This window comes from Cyprinus carpio, chromosome A4 (assembly GCF_018340385.1).
Source record: "Cyprinus carpio isolate SPL01 chromosome A4, ASM1834038v1, whole genome shotgun sequence".
NCBI lineage: Eukaryota > Metazoa > Chordata > Actinopteri > Cypriniformes > Cyprinidae > Cyprinus > Cyprinus carpio.
In genome coordinates, this window is record NC_056575.1 from 1,946,585 (window position 1) to 1,968,130 (window position 21,546).

Here is a 21,546-nt window from a genome sequence, read left to right on the forward strand (position 1 = left end):
CATCAAATACAAGGCGCTCAGTTCACAAGAAAACACGACCTCTGCTGGTCAAATCATGTCACTGAAAGTGTTGAAGCCTTTTTATAAGGGTTTCAGTGGCGAGTTATACATGACAAGCACAGTTCTTTATTCACTTCACTCATCTATATACTGATATTACATAGCCTAGTAAATTAAAATCTTCCTGACTGCAAACTACTTTCAGAATTACTGGAAGCAATCATTACAAACATTTAAAATTCAAAACAATTTACGATTGTAAGCATTAGAATACTAATTTCTGCATCTATGGGACTTCATATTTAGAAAACGTGTATGGGGACAACAAAACAAAAGACAAATCTAGTGTGAAATAATTTATTGATTGGCAAAAATATTCTGTAATAGTAAATATGAATATATTTACATCAGGTAGCCCACATCAGTCATGAATCTAGTGCAAATAATTATATATGTGGACCGAACCGCTTCAAATGTCAATAAACAATGGAGGAAAATGCAACTAACAGCAAGACCTGAATAAACTTTAGCTGTAAACAAGCTGCAATGCTCTGGTATACAAAAACTAAACAAGACTACAAGATGCACAAGCGTACCAATATTTTTTTTAAGGCAAAATGGACTTACCTCTCAGTCCAGATGGTTATGATGAAAGAAACGCACAACGTAGATGCTTGTCCACCTCACTACCAGAGGATGCAGTTGCAAGAACCACTAGAATTACTCCAACATTGAACCTACTCTAGTTGACAGTGATTAACCATCAAAAACACACCAATAAAAGCCCACAGGCCTCAAGTGAGCAACTGAGTTTACATTAACCTTAATCTTTCATCCAATCAGATGCAGAGACCAATGCACAGGTCATGTCACGTGTCAAATACCCAAAAGTACATTTCTCAAATGTCTTTATGCATTCAAAGTTTCAAAATAAAAGTACCTGAATATTTACATTAAGCAGTGATACCCTTGCATATTGAAATGCTGCTTATTACATCACTAACAAACAGCTGCTGAAAGCAGTCTACATATAGAAAACTGACCTTTTTACAATTTGTGAACAGAAATTGGAAACTCTTTACAATGAACCAAATTTGCATAAAGCTATAAAAGCTCACTGAAACAGTCAACCCAAAAAAACGAATATTTGCTGAAAATGTACCCACCCTCAGGACTTCCAAGATATAGAAGATATTGTTTCTTCATGGGAACAGATTTGGAGAAATCTAGCATTTCATTACAGTGAATGGGTGCCGTCAGAGTGAGAGTCTAAGCAGCGGAAGAAAACACTCCAGTCCATCAACTAACATCTTGTGAAGTGAAACACTACAGTTTTGTAAGAAACAAATCCATCGAGACATTTTTAACTTCAAATGATTCCTCAATCAATAATATTCTGAAAGTGTTGTGATGTTAAATTTCTCCAAGTCTGTTTTGATGAAGAAAACTCATCTACATCTTGGATGGACTAAGGGCGAGTAAAAACCGCATTATTTCCATTTCTGGGTGAACTTTTCCTTCGATATCTAGCAGAATCAAACATAAGAGGAGACTTATTGAGGAACAAATTATAATATGTCCTATATACACACACACACACGAAGATTAGTTATATACACAAAGCAATGCACACATGGGAGTCAGGGATGTCAGATAGACATTACAAATGCAGAAAATTTTGAACTGGATCATATTTACGAAACATACCTGATTTAAACACAAAAATAGGACTATAGAAATTTAGCATATTTTAGATTTGAATTGTAGAGCTCCAATTACAATCAAGAAAACCACTGAAAATTTAAACCCTGTATGAACTGACAAATAATTTAAAATGTGAACAGGAATTACAACAGATACTTCACAAATTAACCCATAATCTCATAAAATTGGGTAAAATTGGAAAAGGCACAATGGCACAGTGTTTATAGAAAGTTAAGATGTCAAACAACCTGAAATGTGGTTCTTTAATCAAACCAATTAATCTGATATTCAAGTAGGACAAGTTTTGGAAATGTGCAATTCTGAACAATAAATAAAGAGTTGGCTGGCTTAAAGTTCCCAGACTAGCAGATCAAATATAAACAAGCAACAACCTCAGTACACACTTTATTACAACACAGATTCTATTTAATAATCAAGGCAAAAGACACTTACAAACATTATATGGAAGAAGGGAAAAGGGATGAAACATGAAACCAAAAAGAGGATGCTATAAAAACAAATCTAGCTAACTGACAATTTACAACATTATAGCAGTTGGAAAGTTGTTTTGTGTTTCGAACAAGCAGGCAAAAAATTATCTTTTGCTGAACTGACTTTAGCACACAGCTACTTCCAAATAAAAGTAAAAAATAAAAAAAGAGCTGTCAGGAATTAAGAATGAGTGTATCATATTTTACAGAACTCTAGCGCTGCAGAGTGTGTCCGGAGTCCGGCGCTCTCCGTGACGCTGTCGGATGAATCCACGTTGCTCCTGACGTCTCTCCTCCTCCTCTTGCGTTCAGCTGAAAGGTGTCAAAACGAAGGTGGCAGTTTGTTTTGGGGCACAGAACCCAGAAACACACACAAGCTGCTTTTCCCCTCTACATCTACACACGCTCAGACCGTCCCAGACATACACAGGCATGCAAACAACTTTCAGTTTTCAACAGCATCAAATTAAGGGGCATAATGTTGCATTACGATTACTGTAATAGTCAAAAGTATTGTTAAAATGTAACTGTTTCACAAAAGCACAGAATTTGGTAAAAGTACAACATTAAATGCATTCATTAAAAATCACTGTATTTGAGACAAGCCCCTGGAATAAGCGTATAAATACAGTGTGAAGAGACAACACAATCAAAGACATTGGCATGCACAACTATTAAACACTGTACTCAACAGCACAACTCAGCAAATACTTCATTTTCACTCTGATGGACTTTACTTGCAGGACTAAACCAAAAATGAAAATTTACTGAATTTGACCTCCAAGGTGAAGAGGAGTTTGTTTCTTCATCAGATTTGGAGAAATGTAGCATTGCATCACTTGCTCAGTAATGGATGCTCTGCAGTGAATGGGTGCCGTCAGAATGAGAGTCCAAACAGCTGATAAAAACATCACAACTAATCCACACCACAAATATGCACAGATCAAGAACTGCTTACCATTGAAAACAGTCCAAAACAGATCTAAAACGTGGGTTGATTTTGATGTGAGAGACAACAGGAGACTGACTTTTTCACTGGAGGAAGCGTTTTTATGGATCATGGACTCATATTTTAGCCAGAAGCGATGGTCTGAAGTTAAAAATTGATTAATAACAGATTTATTTCTTATGAACACGCAGCTTGTGTCTTCTCCAGATGTTAACTGATGGACTGGAGTGCTGTGGATTACTTATTGTGGTGTTTTATCAGCTGTTTGGACTCTCATTCTGACGGCACCCATTCACTCCAGTGCATCCATTGCTGAGACACTGATGCAATGCTACATTCCTCCAAACCTGATGAAGAAATAAACTCCTCTACATCTTAGATGGCTTGAGAAGGAGTTATTCATCAAATTTTCATTTTTGGGTGAACTATTCTTATAAAAATTGTCATTGGCAATTAATCATGTCTAATGTCTTTTATTCTTCCATGACAATGATAAACTGTATAGTAACCAAACGCACAATATCTCACATCAAAACTGTAATTCATACGAGTTAACCAACTGGAAAAATATCCATCAGTAGAGTCATAGGAAAATGTATGGCTTTTAGTCCCATTGAGAAATCAATCAACCAAAACAAATCCATACAAATCAGCATCTGTACTGTCAACACAAACTTTGAATGAGTGAGATCTGAAATACATTTGGTAGTGTTACAGTACATTTTAGCAAAACAGCTCCTCCGGTGTGTTTGGAACAAGATGATTTTTTTTTATATATTTAACATGAAAAACTGCAATGACACTGCACTAAAATAAAATCCCTGTATTATGATACTGATTTGACATTATTTTGGTTGATTGGTTTGTCTCAGTAAGTTTAAAAAACACGTATGATCTCTTATGAGTTCAAACAAGGTTAACTCATAGTAATTGAGTTTTCTGCTTGTTGCACAAAATCAATTTCACAGGTAAATCAATTATATGAACTACTTCAAATCCCTCATTAGTGCTCATTTTGCAGACTTCATATCTATATCTAAAGAAACACCACATCTAAAAGGTGTAAAAACAACATATAAATTTGACATCGTCAAAATCTGTCAATCATGGTCAATAACTCATGACTTGATCATCTACACATGGTAATCTGCCAAGATACATACATATTTAAAAACACTATTTTTTATCTCCTTTTACTGAATTTTACTCTCAATTAAGCAATCAACCATTCAAGATTCTTTAGAGCATTTAACTCATTTAATTACAATTAAACTAAACTCACACTATTAGCCTGTATTTTCTGTATTGTTTCTACAATAGGAAAAATACTGAATTTTAATATTCCACTCAGACATAAATTTTGTAAAGCACATAAAAGAATGTACACCGTCCACTGTACCTCTGAGAACAAGCAATAAATTCATATTTCAAATCCAATTCCCGTCCCAAAGAAAACCTTTTTTTTTTTTTTTTTAAGATGCAATTGTCTACAATTGCTCACCATCAGTTAATACACAATTTCTACTGAACTAAAAATTACGTTTGTAGGAGTTGATCAAACAATAATAATACTAATAAAAGGATTTAATAAATTAAATCAAATAAGCTTGATTCTAGTGGTTCAGTGGACACTGGAGTTACAGTACACAGGGTTGGACAAATAATTAAGCAACTAATTGTTCTGCTTTTGCCCTTCTGTTAGTCACAAGAGAAATGGACATGAAATATAAAATGCACTGATTAAAATATTAGCTGGTGTCTTACTATAGCCATATTCACCGGTATCTCAGCCCATTTTGGTACAAGAAATATTAGCAATTTTACTTTAAATAGACATTAACATATGGAAATTCTTGCACTGAATTCATCAAAGATATTACAGTTTGTGTTGGGAATTATTAGTGTCTGTAACTATTACAAAAACACAAGTTTGTCCAATCCTGTGACAGCATCTTATAAAGCACAATACTGAACAGAGGAAAAGGGGTGTGATTAATACCACGTCAGGACCATTACTTCAGAAAAACCTACACAAATAACCTGGGAAAACAGTCAGAGAACTCCTGACAGATGGGCACTACATCCAAAAATCCCAATAAATCCCATGGAACAGGGCTCTACGCATGGAGCAAATGCTTTCAAATCTTTAAGTGTGCATAAAAATCTCGATTCAAAATCTCTAGCCTGATCTAAAAAAACAAAAGCATACTTTAGGAGAAAAATCATGTATTAAACGTGCAACATAACAGTGGAACAAATCAATAAAATGCAAATAATGCATTGCTGTCTTTCCCTGATTGGTGTTGCTACAATTATAGGTTGTACAGTTGGGAATACAGAGAAAAATTAAAATAAAAAACAAACAACCAACCACCTGAATAATTGGCAATTTTTGTGCTATGAGGCCGCAGCCAGAGTTACATTAAACAAAATTGATAATGCAGTTGTGCATTTACAATCCATTTGCTAAACCCGAGTTGCAGTTGCAGTTTAATTGGTTTGTATTTGGCACAATGCCTATAAATCTAGTGTATGTGAGGTCACATCACAATGCATCACACATGATATTACAGTGTCCTCAGCATTTACATTTACGTACAAATTTAGCCTGTACTGAAGAAACCGTCACACAGCAGAGCCATGAAGCAACAGGTTAGACAATCTTTAAAATCAGACCAACAGGGTTTGAACTGAGGACATGTGCTGCATTCATTCAAATACTGATTTTGAAAATGTTTATTAAATATTTATTGCATACTAAATCAAACTTAAATCATTACAAACACGAGTGTTTAGAGAGAATTAAAAAAACAAAACAGTATAGAAATGCTAAAAACGTTCAATATAGCAATATAGCAGTTCTTCTCCATTCATAAAGCACTGAAGGAGATATAATAATAATAATAATACGAAAGGCATACTTTGTTTTTTTTTTGCCCAGTAGATCTACATTCTGACATTGCAGAGCTGTGTATATTTTAAATTTAAAATGGTGAAGAACTGCTACATCTGAAGCATCTAAAAGGGCGTAACATTAACAAACAGAAAATAAATGAATAACAAATTGATGTGAACCGATAAAAAAAGAACTTTAAAGATGGAAATGTTTGACTAGCTACTAAAAACCTGGAAATGTGACTCTGAAATACTAGCAGGATGCACAAAATGACCCTTCACAGTAAAAATACATTTAACTTGCTCTGACAGAGGACATTCAGAATGTGTTTTCTTAAATTATACTGTACAGATGTGCTCAAGACTTAACCATAACACACAAAACAATCTGAATTTGCCTACACCATGACAACTCAACCGGGACATAAGACTACAACTTCATGTTTTTAAATGCCAAAGCAGATCAATTTGACTCCATTCATTTGCTTTTCATAAATCAATGAGGAACTAAACACTAGAACAACCATTATTATGTCAACAACAAATCTGTCTACAGGAATGTCAATACACAATCTGAGAAACATGATTTTGCTCATTTCAGTGTGGGATAAAAACATTCATTTTCTCTCATCCAACTACAACCAATTTTCAAGACATTTATGGTCCCAGGTTGAATTTATATTTCAAAACCACAACTCGAAAGACATGATATGCATCCCAGTTTCAATTTTTTGGCACACATTTAGTCAAATAGGCAAAATATGATAAGGGAACTTTGTTTGACCTCACATGAAGACAAAATTGGCATGGTCTAAAAACTAGCAGCAAATCTCAGTTAAACGGACAAATAAGTGCAGTAACTTGCATTTTAAAATGCAAATCGATTTTTTAAATAAAACGTTGCAATTCACATATAATCCTATTAAAGACAACCTGGAAATCATCGACAATTACGGAACAGTTTGTGTTTGCTGGAGCTGATATTGCACATTGAACGGCTTCAAGACCAGGTACACACGTTTTAAATATCAGAGTACTCAGATCACGCTACATTCGTAAAATAAAAAGAAAAAAAAAATAGATTAGCTGTAAGGAAAATAAAAATGACAGTACTTGTATAAGTTCCGGGACTCACCTTTTCTGATCACATACCTGTGATCCCGACCTCTGCAATAGAATGTACATCTGAATCCTGAATGAAAAGGGGAGAAAGACAGACAAACAGGATACACACCTTCCTCTCCAACTAACGGCGATATTCCCGCTCACGTTCTCTGTCTCTCTCGCGGTCACGGTCACGATGGCGGTCTCTCTCGCGGCTGCGCTCCCTGTAATAGTCCTCGCGTCGATCTCGGCTGCGAGACTTGCGGTGACGCTTCTCATTAGAGCGACTGTGGTCCCTCTCCCTGGACCGCTCCCGCCTGCTTAAGGTTGAAAAGCATTGAAGAGAATATGAAACCACAATGCACCAAATATGAATTCATGAAAATGTCTGCAATACATCAAATATTTTAAATGAATGAAGTTTTGCAATACATTAAATCATTTCACATGCATGAAACAATGTTTTAATTTAATTTTTTTTTTTTTGCTAAATTATTTCATACACAGCCAAACTGATGCATTGCAAAATTATTTGGTGCAATGGAAAATTGATGCAAAAAAAAAAATGCATTCAAAATGAACATTTAAAGCATTGCAAAATGTCATGAACTACAAAATTATTTCATGCATTCACAACGTCAATATCAGATTTTGCAATGCATGAAAGAATTTAAATACATTAATATTTTTGTAATGCATCAGACTTTGCAATGCATGAAACAATTTTGCATGCATTGTTTCAAATTGAAAGATTCAACAGAAAACACAAGGTGGAAGTGTATATCTTATCAATCTGGAATTAATAGGATCATGAAAAGGAACATGTTAGGCTCTGATACTAGTGGTTAATATTTTACCAGGGTGCTGCAATGCCTATAAAATTCTTATTTGGATCCTATGCCTGATTTTTACCTGCCAGCATGCCTTTGGTCACATCAGCAGAAGAGTGATCTCTAAAGACATTTAACTTTGATGAAAGCTCATGCAAACATTATGATGCATCCTCTAAAGCAGGGGTCAGCAACCTATGGCACGTGTGCCAACATTGGCACCCGGGGGATAATCACTGACACGCGAACAACAGGAAAAACTGCATACCGACGTACATTTTGAGGTAATCATTCCTCATAGTCACACAGCCTGTTAGGAGCTATAAATATCATATAAAAGTCTGAGAATTAACCTGCGCTAGTGGCTCCACCATTTGTGTGACCACTGCTCATGCAAGGGTGCTTCAGAGCAACGCTGAGCTGTGCTTTCGAAGAGTTTAAGTCGGTTTAGCTTTAGGTAGACCACAGTTTATTCTGCCTTTGTTGCTCTTGGCAATAAATGAATTAGCGCAATAAACGCTGGTTATATTTGAGTTGGTTTACAAAGTTCTTAACGTTCCACACACGAATCACAATGACGGCGTTGTGTGATCAATATGTGTTCAGCAGGAACACACTGTAAATCTGTTATTCAAAGTCTAATTTGACCTTTAAAATAAACAAACTTTTTGGATTTTGAAAAGTTTAAAAACAGGGTTTCTGCAGGATTTTTAATTTCAGATTGGCACAGTCAGTGGTTATCAAGGAAAAAAAAAAGAAACAAAAAAAAGGCACTTCATGCCCAAAGACCCCCGCTAAAACAAAAATAGTGTAGACCCATAAGATCTTTACCTTGATGCAGAGCCATAGGATTTGGACTCGATTCCATGCAAGCAGTCCTGCAGTGAGCTGATGAGAACTTTACAGCGGTCATCAGCAGAAACCTTCGACTGCTTGATCAGAGAGATGGCCGTCACCAGAGTCTCTATAGCACTGCCGTAATCAGCTACAAAAACAGAGCATTTAATTACCACCTGACAAACCAAACTAAACATTCATGCTGTGTGTATGTGTGTATGTGTATATATATATATATATGTGTTTTCGCACCTGCACTTGCATCTGACACAGCCCTCGAGATAGCACTGCTGGAGATTGCTCGGTTACGATTCATGATCTCCTCAAACTCAGCTTCGCTCAGAGGAGCGCGAGACGAATCCAAGTCCCTACAAGAGAAAAAGCAGACGCATTGAAATTAAAAGCATAAATCAGAACACACCAACACATCAGGGTCCAATTTCACACAGAGAGCAGCAGTGCCGTTAGTGCTGAATCACAAAGCATGTTAAAACTAGTGATAAACTGAAATTTCGGTAACCAAAAACATTTGTAGTATGAAACCACGGTTATTATAGTTAACTAAGATTGATCCTAAACCCTCTAAAAACATTGTTTCTTTACATAAGATAAATTTTAACTGATTTTAGTTTACCTTGGAAGTACTAAACCTCAAAATAAATGATAGACAATTAAAAAAAGTAACTGAAAAATATAAAAGTTTCTCAATGATACGAAAAACTAAACTAATTTATAAAAAAAAGACAAAAACTACAACTAGATTTAAAAAAATTAAAATGAACAGAAAATAAAAATATTTAAAATTATAATAGTATCCTAATTTTACTAAAAAAAAAAATATATATATATATATATATATATTGTCTAAAATATATATATAAAATAAAATGATATAGAAACTGAAATTAAAACTACAGTATATCTACTGAAGAACTTTACAAGACACCCTGAACAGCAAAAATAATTAAATTACACAAACTTAATTATACTTTATTTTGGCTTAATTGTTCAGCTAAATGAAAACCTCAATTTCTATTTCAATAAAAAATTTATTTCAGAGAATCACTAGAAAAAAAAAAGGTCAAATCACTGCAGAGACGGCACACATTCGATGCATTCAGAACACACTCAAGCCTGAGAGAAGGTCCGTTTCAGGATCCTGGTGTCAGCAGACGGTTACTTCACTAACCCTTGATCACTTGTACTGTGCAAGTGCTGGCCAGAGTTTTTCACATCAACCAACCCCTCGTTTATCCAGGGCTCAAAGCCACATACTACAGGGGGTCTGAAGTTACTGAAGAAAGGCCAGAGAGGAGATTCAGGGTCAGTTTGAGGCCACACACGTCACCAATAACCTCCAATCCTGGAGTTAATAATAAATACCAAATCGTAAAGGCTGAGATTTAATTAAATATGTGCTTTGTGTTTCACAAAAAAAAAGTATAGTTAATATGTGCTGAATGCTTCAGAGTAAGAATAGCAAAAAATAAAAAAATTGTACCTATATGAAATGTTTCCAAAAACATAATAAATCTCTCAAAAGAAAACCGTATTTCTAAGTTTCTGCTTGTTCTAATGAGTGATATTGTTTCAAATCATGAAACAGGTTTGTGTTGCCTGACTGTGATGACACGTATCTTCAGCACAGTTCGCAGTGCAGGCTTAATATTATTACATTATTTTGTCTGGCAGTGTTGCATTTAACCGTCCACCAACGCTGTCTCTCATCGTATCGCTGATTGGCTTCTGGTCTGCCTGTGCGTGTTCATGTGTTTTGGAGGCGGCGTGGCTTTGCAGAGTGATTAAGCAGGGAAGGTGGGATCTTTCAAAAGATCGCTATTGCTAGCCTTTCCGAAATCTCCTACCTAACCTTTAAGCGCAGGAAGGGAAAGAACCTCCACACTGTTTTGTGCCGCACACACATCTAAAGCGTGAGCTCAGAGAAACACGGTCCCAGTGCATTTCCTGGCTATTCTCGAACCGTTCCGTGCATTTCCGCTGCAGACAAGCTAGTTCCAGGCTGGAACAGATTCGTTTATGTAAAGAAAACTATGCAGTGTGTTTAAACTTTTGATTTCAATTTCTGTACCTGAAATTTGTTCAGTTGTATTTTAACAATTTAACAATTTAATGTTTGAAATTTATATTAGTCTAGTTGTTTTCACTTCGGTATTTTTGTTAAAACCACAGGCAGAAGTTCCTCTTGTAGGCCAAAGTCTAAATGTTTAACTTTTTTTTTTTTATTGGAATCAAAAATAGGAATCGATAAGAATCGAAATCGATAAAACTCAAACAATACCCAACCCTACTTATTTACTTAAAATAAAAAAAATATATATATATATTTTTTTAAATAATTTACTTTTGTAATAATTACTACAATAGTATGACTTTTATTTTTACAGTTATAATGAAACCTGAAGCTTGTACTTGATAAAAATAAAAAATAAAATCATTTTAAATGCGCTACTGCAATTTTTAATAGGAAAAGAAAAAAAAACGCAATTAGTTTTGAAATCGTGCAGCCGTAAATAATCCAAACATTTCGTTTTCACTGGTGCGGCCTGAGAACTCGTTACGGGTGAGATTTACTGTACAGTGAAGGTGAGGTGTTTCTTACCTGCCGCCAGGGCCATAGTCTCTGTCATATGGAGGCGGGCGGCCGTACATGTCACCCGGGGGTGGGCCCCTGCTGTCCGACGATGGCATGTTGTTGTTTCCAGGCGGTGGGAAGAAGGCCGGGTTGACATGAGGGGCCGGCGGTGGACCTCCAGGCGGGGGTCCTTGCATGTGTGGTGGAGGCACGAGGCCAAGCGGGGGTCCTAATGGCCCAGGTGGACGGGGAGGGAAGGGTCCCGGAGGGGGCAGACCCTGCTGCAGTGGAGGGGGGCCTGGGGGAGGCCCATATCCAGGTGGGGGCGGGCCAGGAGGCATCGGTCCCATAGGAGGCTGACCAAACTGACCAGGAAACATGACGGGTGGAAGAGGACGGTCTCCTCTGTTAGGAGGACCTCCGAGGGGCAGCGGCAGTCCTTGTCCAGGTGGAGGGGGGCCAGGGGGTCCTGGAGGCCCAGGTGGGCCTGTGGGAGGACGCGGCGGGCCTTGCATACCTGCAAAGGGAGGGTTTGAAAAATTAACTATATTTACATTGATCAAAGACAGCAGTAGAAAAGTAGTAAGTATTCCAAACTTCCCCATGAGAAGTTAATATTTCAATGGTTTAAAAACAATCATTTGCATGCTCACAATTATCTGATATTGAATGTTTACATAATAAGGTAACATAGCCGCTCTTTGGTGTAGATTTTGATTCAGGACTTAAGGAGTATAGTGAGAGTGACTCCTGGTTAACATGTAGTTTTAATTATATTTATTTTATGTATGGTAACAAACAGAAAATATGTAAAGGGGAACAGCTTTATTAGGCATTTAGTTGTATTACAGTATGTGACAGTTCAGAGTGTAGAACAGATCAACAAAACATGTCTGAACGCAAACACGACAAGAACGTCATAAATATGATAAAATATTATTATAATAATAATAATTTTTATTTTTAATTTAACTTTTTTTTTTTAGGATGTGCTTTATTTTAATTTATTATTTTATCATTTAGAATTTTAGCACATGCTTTATTTTGATTTCTTTAATATACATTTACTGTATTTTTACTTAATTATTAGCTTTATCATTGTAAAAACCCACCGCAATTCATTCATAACTCTCAGTTTAAGACCTCAGAAAATGGGGGAAAACGCCACCAGCTGTTGTGTAAATGTGCCACCTTGGCCAAGCTTTTGTGGATGTTGATCGAATTCTTATTGGTAACAGTCTATAGTATTCTCAAATAACCTCGGATTGATTGAAATGAAATTTAAATATGAATTATGACATATAAACCAAACAAACGACAGACACATTTAATAAGGTAGTTATAAAAAATGTACCATACAAAAGGCAAAACATTACCCCTGGTGAATCACTTTCAAGAGGCAAATAATGCACCTTTACAGAAAAGTTTATTTCTGCCCTTGCTCTGATATAAAGACTTGTACCTGAGAAGTGTGGTGGAGGTCCACCAGGTCCACCAGGTCCAGGAAAGCGGTCTCCTCCCGGGCCAGGCGGGGTGGGGAAGCGCCCTCGATTCTTGCCAAGAGGGAAGCCACTGCGAGATCCTATGCCTGGAGGCCCGGCCTTCCCCTCTCCCGACATCTGCCCGGACTGTGTGCCTGGGTGGACAGAAACTGACGGTAACAGGAATTTCAATAACCTGTTCAGTCAATAGATTTGATTTCTGTGAATTGCGGTCTCACTTTTTCGTGACTGCATCTCAAACTGGCTGAGCGACTGTTTGTTGCAAGGGGTGACGATCGGGTTTTGTCCGTGCAGCTCCCGTTTGGACAGCAGATCCATCAACTTCCTGGACGAGGAGTCTGAACCCACGCAGACCAGAGCAAACCTGTTGAGCACAGAGAGCATGAGAAGCCATCTCTATAAAACCATGAAGCTGAGGGCCAAAGGAGAGCTGGTCCATACATTAACAAAGACCTAGGAACGGCTTCAGTGTTCACTTACCCTTTTGACTGGCCATTTGCTCGATTCTCAAAAAACTTGATCTCCAGCACATCATTGATTCCTACTGAGCGAATAGCATCGGTCAAATCTTCATCAGTGGTCCACTGTAAAGAGGAAATCCCAACATTAACAATATAAACACTGAACCGATTTCTGTTGTGAAACGAAGCAGACAGAGCTCAACGCTAAGGATTTTTTCTACTGCACGATCGGCCCTGTGGTTCAAATTAAAAAAAAAAAAAAAAAAAAAAAGTTGCTGTTATCACTGTTTTTGACCCATGTTATCTTTATTCTAATAGATAAGCTTATGTGACACCAAAGAAAAAACTTAAACAGGACACATTCTAATGTAGAATCTTTTTTAAGCTGTATTAAACATGTTTTGATGCTTTACACGCCCTTTAACCTCTTAACTGTCACCCCAGCTTTTTGAACATAGATGTGAAAGTACACTATTCAAACTTAAATTGTTATAATTCATAAACACTTCTGAATACAGACCAAAGGTTGGTCTCTTTTTAAAGAAGACAATCTGCAGATTATTACAGAAGTGAAATCATTTAAAAAAATAAAAGCATAAAAAGTTATAGAAGTTTAAATTTACTGTAAAGAAAATGTACTGTACTATTTTTATTATATTTTATATAAAATAAATATCTTATAAAATATGTTTTAATCCAAAATTGCTATACAATGAAAGCCATATGTCTACATAAGTTGTGTTCCAAATTTGAAGTTGATATAAAAAAAAATGTAGGTTGCTATGCAATTTTGTTTAGGCGTTATACCACAAACAGCCACCGGGTGCCATTCAAACTCCATTGAATTTTTTTTATGCATTTTTCGGTCACAAATGTATCAGTTTGTCTCTCAGTATTAGGTCTGACGAAATAACCACCAAATATGGAATCTTGAGACTCTTTCCAACGATATGTATTTTGTCAAGATTATGAAAAGTTTTGATTCTAAAAGACCATATCATATATATATATATATATATATATATATATATATATATATATATATATATATATATATATATATATATATATATATATATATATAAAACAATTTTTTTTTTTTTATGTGTAGAGGTACAAGACTGACCCATGTGAGGTTGCCGATGTACAGAGCGATTCTTTTGCCAGTGTAGGTGTAGACGACGTTCGGCGGAGCTCCTTTGTTCCCCTCGGATCCTCCCGGCGCAGGCAGGTTGTCCAGGTAATCTCGGTCCTCAGGTGCGTCCCCGTTGTTGGCAGATGGTGAGATGACATCATCATACAGGTCAATCTGCTCATGAACAGGATAATCTGACTCCTGTGGAAGCAGAAAGACAAACACACGTTTTTTAAGTATTATTAGGAGGAGGGGTATCTAAAATGTGAGAATGTTTTTTTTTTGTATCTGTGATATTATTTTGATATGAGTAATCACTGAGATTTTGTAGTGCTTGTCATTTTTATTAGATTTTTGAATAAATACTTTGTAGAAATTAAACACATTAAATAAAATAGCTTTATTTAAATTATAAATAACTAGAAAAATCTTTTTTTTTCAGTTTTGATTTAAATTTTAGCAAAAGTTTTAGTAAATTTGTGGTGTGATTTTATTAGTTTTACTTTTAATTTTTTTAATATATATTTTCAGTTTCCATGTTAATGTTTCAGTAATTTCACTGTTTGTCATTTTATTTTCTTAGTTTTTAAACATTTATTTGTTATTTAATACATAGTTAAATTAAATTAAATTGATTAATGCTGCCATCTAGCTGTAATTTTTTTATATGATTTATTTTATTATTTATTTATTGTCTTTTTCCTCCCCTCTTTTTCTCTTTTAAGTTTTTGATTTTTTTTTTTATTGTACAGCATTTTGGATCAACCACGGTTGTGTTAAAACTTGTGCTCTATAAATAAAATTTACCTTTCTTAAAGAGCAGGTCATATGGTATTTTAAAGTGTCCTTACATTGTGTTGGAGTCACCTACAACAGGTTTAAATGCATCTAAGGTCAGAAAACATTGTAATTTTCTCAGAATATTAGAATCATTTTTCAATGATTTCGAAACGATTCGTTCCAAGCAAGTTCTGAGCTTAAGGTCTATAAACCCCTCCCTTCCATAAACCTACTCTGCTCTGATTGGTCAGCTGGCCAAGTCTGTCGTGATTGGTCTTTCTGAATACGAATATTTTGAGGGCAGGTGGGGATTATGCAAATTTGTTATTTTATGACGTATTAAGGTAACACACAGAAGATTCGAAAATATGATGACTCGTTAAGGCGGTTCAGAGTCGACTCTTTTTTTTTTTTTTTTTTTTGAAAGACAATATCGTTATTTATCATGACCTTGTTTGGAGACTTTTTAGAATAAATGTTTAGAATATGTATTAATAAAGTATAAATGCATTATAAAACTTTAAAATACACAAAATACACGAAGCGACATCGTGCGCGCGCTCGGCCTGCTGTAGCCGCACGAGACCAAACAATGAACGCCCGCGCCGCAACGGACTCAGTTTCGCGCTCAAAATGCAAATACCAACACAATACAGACATTATTTAGATAGCTAACAAAAAATAAGATACGTAACCGACTTAACCTTTATGTTTACTGTTGTACACAGACGCTGCTCGCTAGCTAACGTTAGCTGCTAGTGTTAGCAGACGCGCTAGTAAGCCCCAGAGAAGAAAGCGCTGCGCATTTCTGAGAGGCTCTTTTTAATCTGTACGTACGACACGTAAACTATTTATTATTAGTCAAGTGTAGATGTTGAGAGTAAACCTGACCTGATTAAATTCCTCTTCTACATCGGCGTAAATGTCGATGTGATCAACACCGTCCGCCATTTTCTGTTTTCCTCCTCCTCCTCCTCGGTGCTGCGCGTGAAGAAGAAACGCCCGCCCAAAAAAAAAACCTAGACGTGCTGATGAGCGACACGCAATTTCACAATAAAAGCCTTTTTCCCGTCATGTTCCGTTAAGATTCACTTCACCGTCTTTATATTTCGAGTCCCGATTAATAAAATTAATATTAGGGCTGTCAAATGATTAATCACGATTAATCACATCCAAAATAAAAGTTTTGTTTACATAATATGTGTGTGCATACTGTGTATATTTATTATGTATATATAAATACACACACATGCATGTATATATTTAAGAAGAATGTTATGTTTATATATTAAATATATTTATATATAATATAAAATATAAGAATATTAATATATAAATGTATTTACATGTAAATATTTTCTAAATATATAATTTATGTGTGTGTATTTATATATACATAATAAATATACCCTGTACACATACATATATTATGTAAACAAAACTTTTATTTTGGATGTGATTAATCGTGATTAATCATTTGACAGCCCTAATTAATATTATTTGTTTTTTGTCATTTGACAGCCCTAATTTTTTTTCATTTAAATTTATTTAATAGGTAGTTATATTATTCTATTCCTGCAGTGCATTTTCTATTTAGTATTTTCTATAGATTAAATTATAAAAATTATATTATAATCCAATAATGCTATCCTCCTGAGAAACATAGTTATTATTCTTTTTTATTATTATTATTCTTTTTTTTTTGTCATTTCATTGGTTGGAGCGTAAGAAACAAATGGAGAAAAATATATATATTTAATATATTTTATTCATATTTATGCCATTTGTTGAGGACGCTGAGATGAAGTTATATAGAGATAATATATATATATATATATATATATATATATATATATATATATATATATATATAAATAAATAATAAATAAATAAATTTAAAAAATAGACATGAGAAGTCATGTATAGGCAAAAACATTACTGACATTAAAACATTATTTATTTTTTTCATCCACTAATCAGTTTTTAGGTTTCAGGCTATTTTAGCCAAACTTTGTACAAAGATGATTCTCAACTATGTTATGAAAGATATAACAGAATAATTTGATATACACTGCTGTACTTTATGGAACATGTGCATAAAATGTCCATAAATTGGTATTCCCATTCTATTATGTATATCTATACATTGCATATAATATGCAAATTAATGTGTTCTTGGGGCAAACCATAACGAAATAACAAGTGTTATAATGGGAGTAATAACTTAGCAACATTTTCATAATATCTTGTTGTGTTTCCTTTAACATGATTTTTGTCCTGGTGTCCTCTACAGAAGACATGTATTAAAAAATTATGCCGTTTCATAACAAAAAGTCATATTCCGGTTTGAGACGCCACCACATTTTTCTGAGATGTTTATTTACGACGAACAATTTGAAAACCAGCCATATTTAAATGTTAATTACAAAACATTATCACATTGTCCTAAGAGTGCTACATTTAATCATTCTGTCAGTATCAGTCATATTTAAAGACAAAGGAGGAAGTGTGTTTATGATCAAACCTCCAAACATTTAACATCTCTGGAAAAAAGAGCCCTGAATATGCATGTAGGGTCTCAGAGAAATTCACTAAAATATAATGTCCTCTACAGAGGACAAAAATCTATACCTAGGTCACAGGAGGATATTATAGCCCATTTTTTCAGAAAAAAAAAATAAGAAATAGAAATTCTCAGGACTCTTATTTTGCAATTTGACTCACAAGCGAAAACGCACTCTCAAGAGCGCGACACACACAGAGGCTTTCTTCATAGAGAAACGAATATTTAGTGCTTAATGGCAGTTCCACACAGTAATTCAGTTCAGTTCTCATTTCGTGGAAGCCAAAACGAGTAAAACACTTTATTCTCTGTGTACTATGTTTAAGAGGATGGCTGAATTTGGTCCAGATTCGGGGGGACGGGTGAAGGTAGGTAGCGATCGTGATGCTAATGCAGCTGTTCCTTTACAATAACAGGACTGATTAATGCATTTATTATACTAACTTTATTTTTTGGTAGTGATTACAGGGTTGATTGTGGTTTTTTGAGTTTTTTATAGTTATTTTGGCAAGAAAAGAGAAGACGATGGTCACACTCATCAGTGGACAGTTTATGTGAAGCCTTACAGAAATGAGGTTGACTCTTATCTCCTTTTAAGAACTGTATATTTCACATGTAGTATACTATAAAAAAAAAATCGTATTTTTAACCCACCCACCTCCTGATATTCCCAGGATATGTCTGCTTATGTCAAAAAAATACAGTTCAAACTGCATGAAAGTTACGGGAACCCTTTAAGAGGTGTGCAATTCAGTCAATCTCACATTATTATGTAGTGTCATATCAAACATTTGTGACTTTGACTCACACATAATTGTATTTCAGTGGTTACGAAGCCTCCGTATGAGATTACAGAGACTGGATGGGGAGAGTTTGAGATTATCATAAAGATCTTCTTCATCGATCCAAATGAGAGACCGGTAAATGGCATTAAATGACTTTTATTTTTCTCTGTGTGTAAATTATTCATGCATGGGATCCCTGTCCAAAAATGTAAAAGACAGCTGTGCACTATTTATTGTATAAAGACCTTATTAAAACTATATAATAAATATATGGAGAAAAAAAAAAAAAAAAAAAAAAAAAAAATATATATATATATATATATATATATATATATATATATATATATATATATATATATATATATATATATAAATAAAAAATGCAACGTAAAATATTTAGTTTCTATTATCTTAAATTATGAAATTATTTAGTTTCTGTCATTTTCCAAATAATGGAAAACATTTAGTTTTTATGACATTACACCAGTTGTTTATTTAAAAACAACTTTATATATTTATTTATTTATTCATTCTTTATTTAATTTAATCAGATTGTGTTCGTTTTAATACATTTTTATTAAAATGATTTAAATCATATTTTTATTATTTATTATCATTTATTTATACATTTTTAATTATTTTAATCAAGTTTTATTGACCAATTTAATCAATTGTTTTTTAGAAACAATTGTTTATATTTATTCATCATAATTTATTTATTTGAATAAAATTGAGTTTATTTTAACATGTATTAATTCTTTATTTATTTTAATCAAATTGTGTTCATTTTAATACATTTTTATTAAAATTATTTAAATCTTATTTTTATTATCATTATTTATTTATACATTTTTAATTATTTAAATCATGTTTTATTGACCAATTTAATCAATTGTTTATTAGAAACAATTGTTTATATTTATTCATAATTTATTTATTTGAATAAAATTTAGTTTATTTTAATATTTGTATTAGTTAATTAAAATAAATTTAATCGTTTGTGAATATATATATATATATATATATATATATATATATATATATATATATATATATTTGTAAATTTTTACACTTGTTTTTCTCTGAACTATACAGCTAAGCTTAAATTTAATTGAATAGCACCAGCTTGAAACCCTCTGCATTAGTCTACCTTTGGATTAAATGGACAAAAAAAGCAAAGTTCTGATGTTGTGGTGTTTTTGTCTTCAGGTCACGCTGTATCATCTGCTGAAGCTCTTCCAGTCCGACTCCAGCGCCATGCCGAAGAAGACCGTGGTGTCCGAGTTCTACGACGAGATGGTGCGAAATCAATGAGAACAGCACACATGACATTACAACATTAATACAATCAACCCTAAAGCCTAAAATCTGTGTTCCTGCAGATATTCCAAGACCCTACAGCCATGATGCAGCAGCTCCTGAACACCACCAGACAGCTGACGCTAGGTGCCTATAAACACGAGACCGAGTGTGAGTGCTCCGCTTACCTCCACAGCTCCTGTCAGTGCACAGCATGTGGAAATACTGTGAAATAGACCGCATAAGTACTAATCATGTGGACTGAACATTCAGTTGCAGAGCTGGAGTTACGAACACGAGAAAAACTGGAAGCGGCGAAGAAGAAGACGAGCCTGGAGATCGCAGAGCTGAAGGAGCGACTGAAAGCCTCCAGAGAAAACATCAACTTCCTGAAGGGAGAGATACGCAGACTGGAGGAGGAGGACCAGATGAAGGATCACTGAGGAGCATCATCAGACGGCTGTCCTGTAGCGGGACGCTGAACACGAATATGAATATGGATGTGATTTAGTGGTACTCATCAGTTCAGGTTTCTGGTTGTAATTTTGACAACTATCTGTGTTCAGTTTTTTTGTCCAGATCAAGAATGCAAAATGTGTGGATATACATGATGTCCCTTTGAACCTTTGTAGTGCTCATTGACTTTTTTTGTATCAATAAACATTTTTTTTTTTAAATATTGTTTGATTTATGAATAAATGATTTAGGATTAAATGTTTATATATTTTACTTTTTGTTTCAAGCAGCTTTACAGAATATTATTCCTTAAAGCCCACTATGAACATGTCAGATGTCTGTGTATAATATTAGAAATATTTAAAAATATAATTTAAAAAATAAAATAAAACAGTGTATATATAATGTGCATATATAATGTTTTGAAATAATAATATTAAATATAATATTAGAAATGTTAAAAAATATATTTTTTTTTAATAGAAAAACATATATATATATATATATATATATATATATATATATATATATATATACAATTTTGGTTTGTTAGGAGGACAATATTTGGCCGAGATACAACTATTTGAAAATCTGGAATTTGAGGGTGCAAAAAAATATATATAGAGAGAGAGAGAGAATATCGCCTTTAAAGTTATCCAAATGAAGTCCTTAGCAATGCATATTACTAATGATAATGATATTACTAATTATAATACATTTTTGATATATTTACGGTAGGAAATGTACAAAATATCAACATGGAACATGATCTTTACCTAACATCCTAACGATCTTTGGCATAAAAATCAATAATTTTGACCCATACAATGTATTTTTGGCTATTGCTACAAATATACCCCAGTTACTTATGACTAGTTTGTGGTCTAGGGTCACGTGTTAAAGATTATGGGAGATATTTCTATCCACAGACAGTTTGTAGTATATGAAATGAATTATTATCCTATATTAAAAAAGGAAAGATGCATGTTGTATTTTTCATGCTTTTTTATGCAAAATCAGATATAGAGCATTTCAGGCTACCTTTATGAAGTTAAAACTTTTTGCTTGGCTTTAGTGTTTTGAAAGTGACTTTGTTTTTATATTATTCATCTAGAGTAGGGTGTTCTATGAATCCTCTACATTCCTCATGAGTTTAAAGCGA

General features: G+C 34.1%; 1 protein-coding gene and 1 pseudogene across 5 annotated transcripts; one reads left to right on the forward strand and one right to left on the reverse strand.

The window, feature by feature from the left end:
* Positions 1–343: 343 nt before the first annotated feature.
* Positions 344–16,342, reverse strand: LOC109053073 (cleavage and polyadenylation specificity factor subunit 6-like). Of its 5 annotated transcripts, XM_042737898.1 has the most exons (12): positions 16,173–16,342; positions 14,493–14,702; positions 13,386–13,489; positions 13,124–13,269; positions 12,866–13,054; positions 11,431–11,920; positions 10,000–10,104; positions 9,063–9,178; positions 8,805–8,958; positions 7,274–7,463; positions 7,175–7,206; positions 5,622–7,086 (listed from the first exon to the last, which is right to left on the reverse strand). In XM_042737898.1, exons 1-10 carry the CDS (start codon positions 16,230–16,232, stop codon positions 7,286–7,288), a joined length of 1,752 nt encoding a protein of 583 aa, XP_042593832.1. In that variant the 5' UTR covers positions 16,233–16,342; the 3' UTR covers positions 5,622–7,086; positions 7,175–7,206; positions 7,274–7,285. The 5 variants fall into 5 exon arrangements, with proteins under 5 accessions (XP_042593829.1, XP_042593845.1, XP_042593853.1 ...); XM_042737895.1 differs by lacking the exons at positions 5,622–7,086; positions 7,175–7,206 and adding an exon at positions 344–2,507; XM_042737911.1 differs by lacking the exons at positions 5,622–7,086; positions 7,175–7,206 and adding an exon at positions 344–2,507 and having other exon boundaries at positions 12,866–13,039; positions 16,173–16,341.
* A 1,644-nt stretch (positions 16,343–17,986) lies between these two features.
* Positions 17,987–20,602, forward strand: LOC109097255 (annotated as a pseudogene).
* The last annotated feature ends 944 nt before the right edge of the window (positions 20,603–21,546 follow it).

Excerpts from the sequence above, each read along its gene's own strand:
- LOC109053073 (XM_042737895.1), bottom strand. The coding sequence starts at position 16,232 with ATGGCGGACGGTGTTGATCACATCGACATTTACGCCGATGTAGAAGAG. Across the intron at positions 13,490-14,492 it reads ACATCGGCAACCTCACATGG|TGGACCACTGATGAAGATTT; the intron begins GTCAGTCTTGTA and ends TCCTCTTTACAG. Across the intron at positions 9,179-9,999 it reads CACAGTACAAGTGATCAAGG|GGACTTGGATTCGTCTCGCG; the intron begins GTTAGTGAAGTA and ends TTTCTCTTGTAG.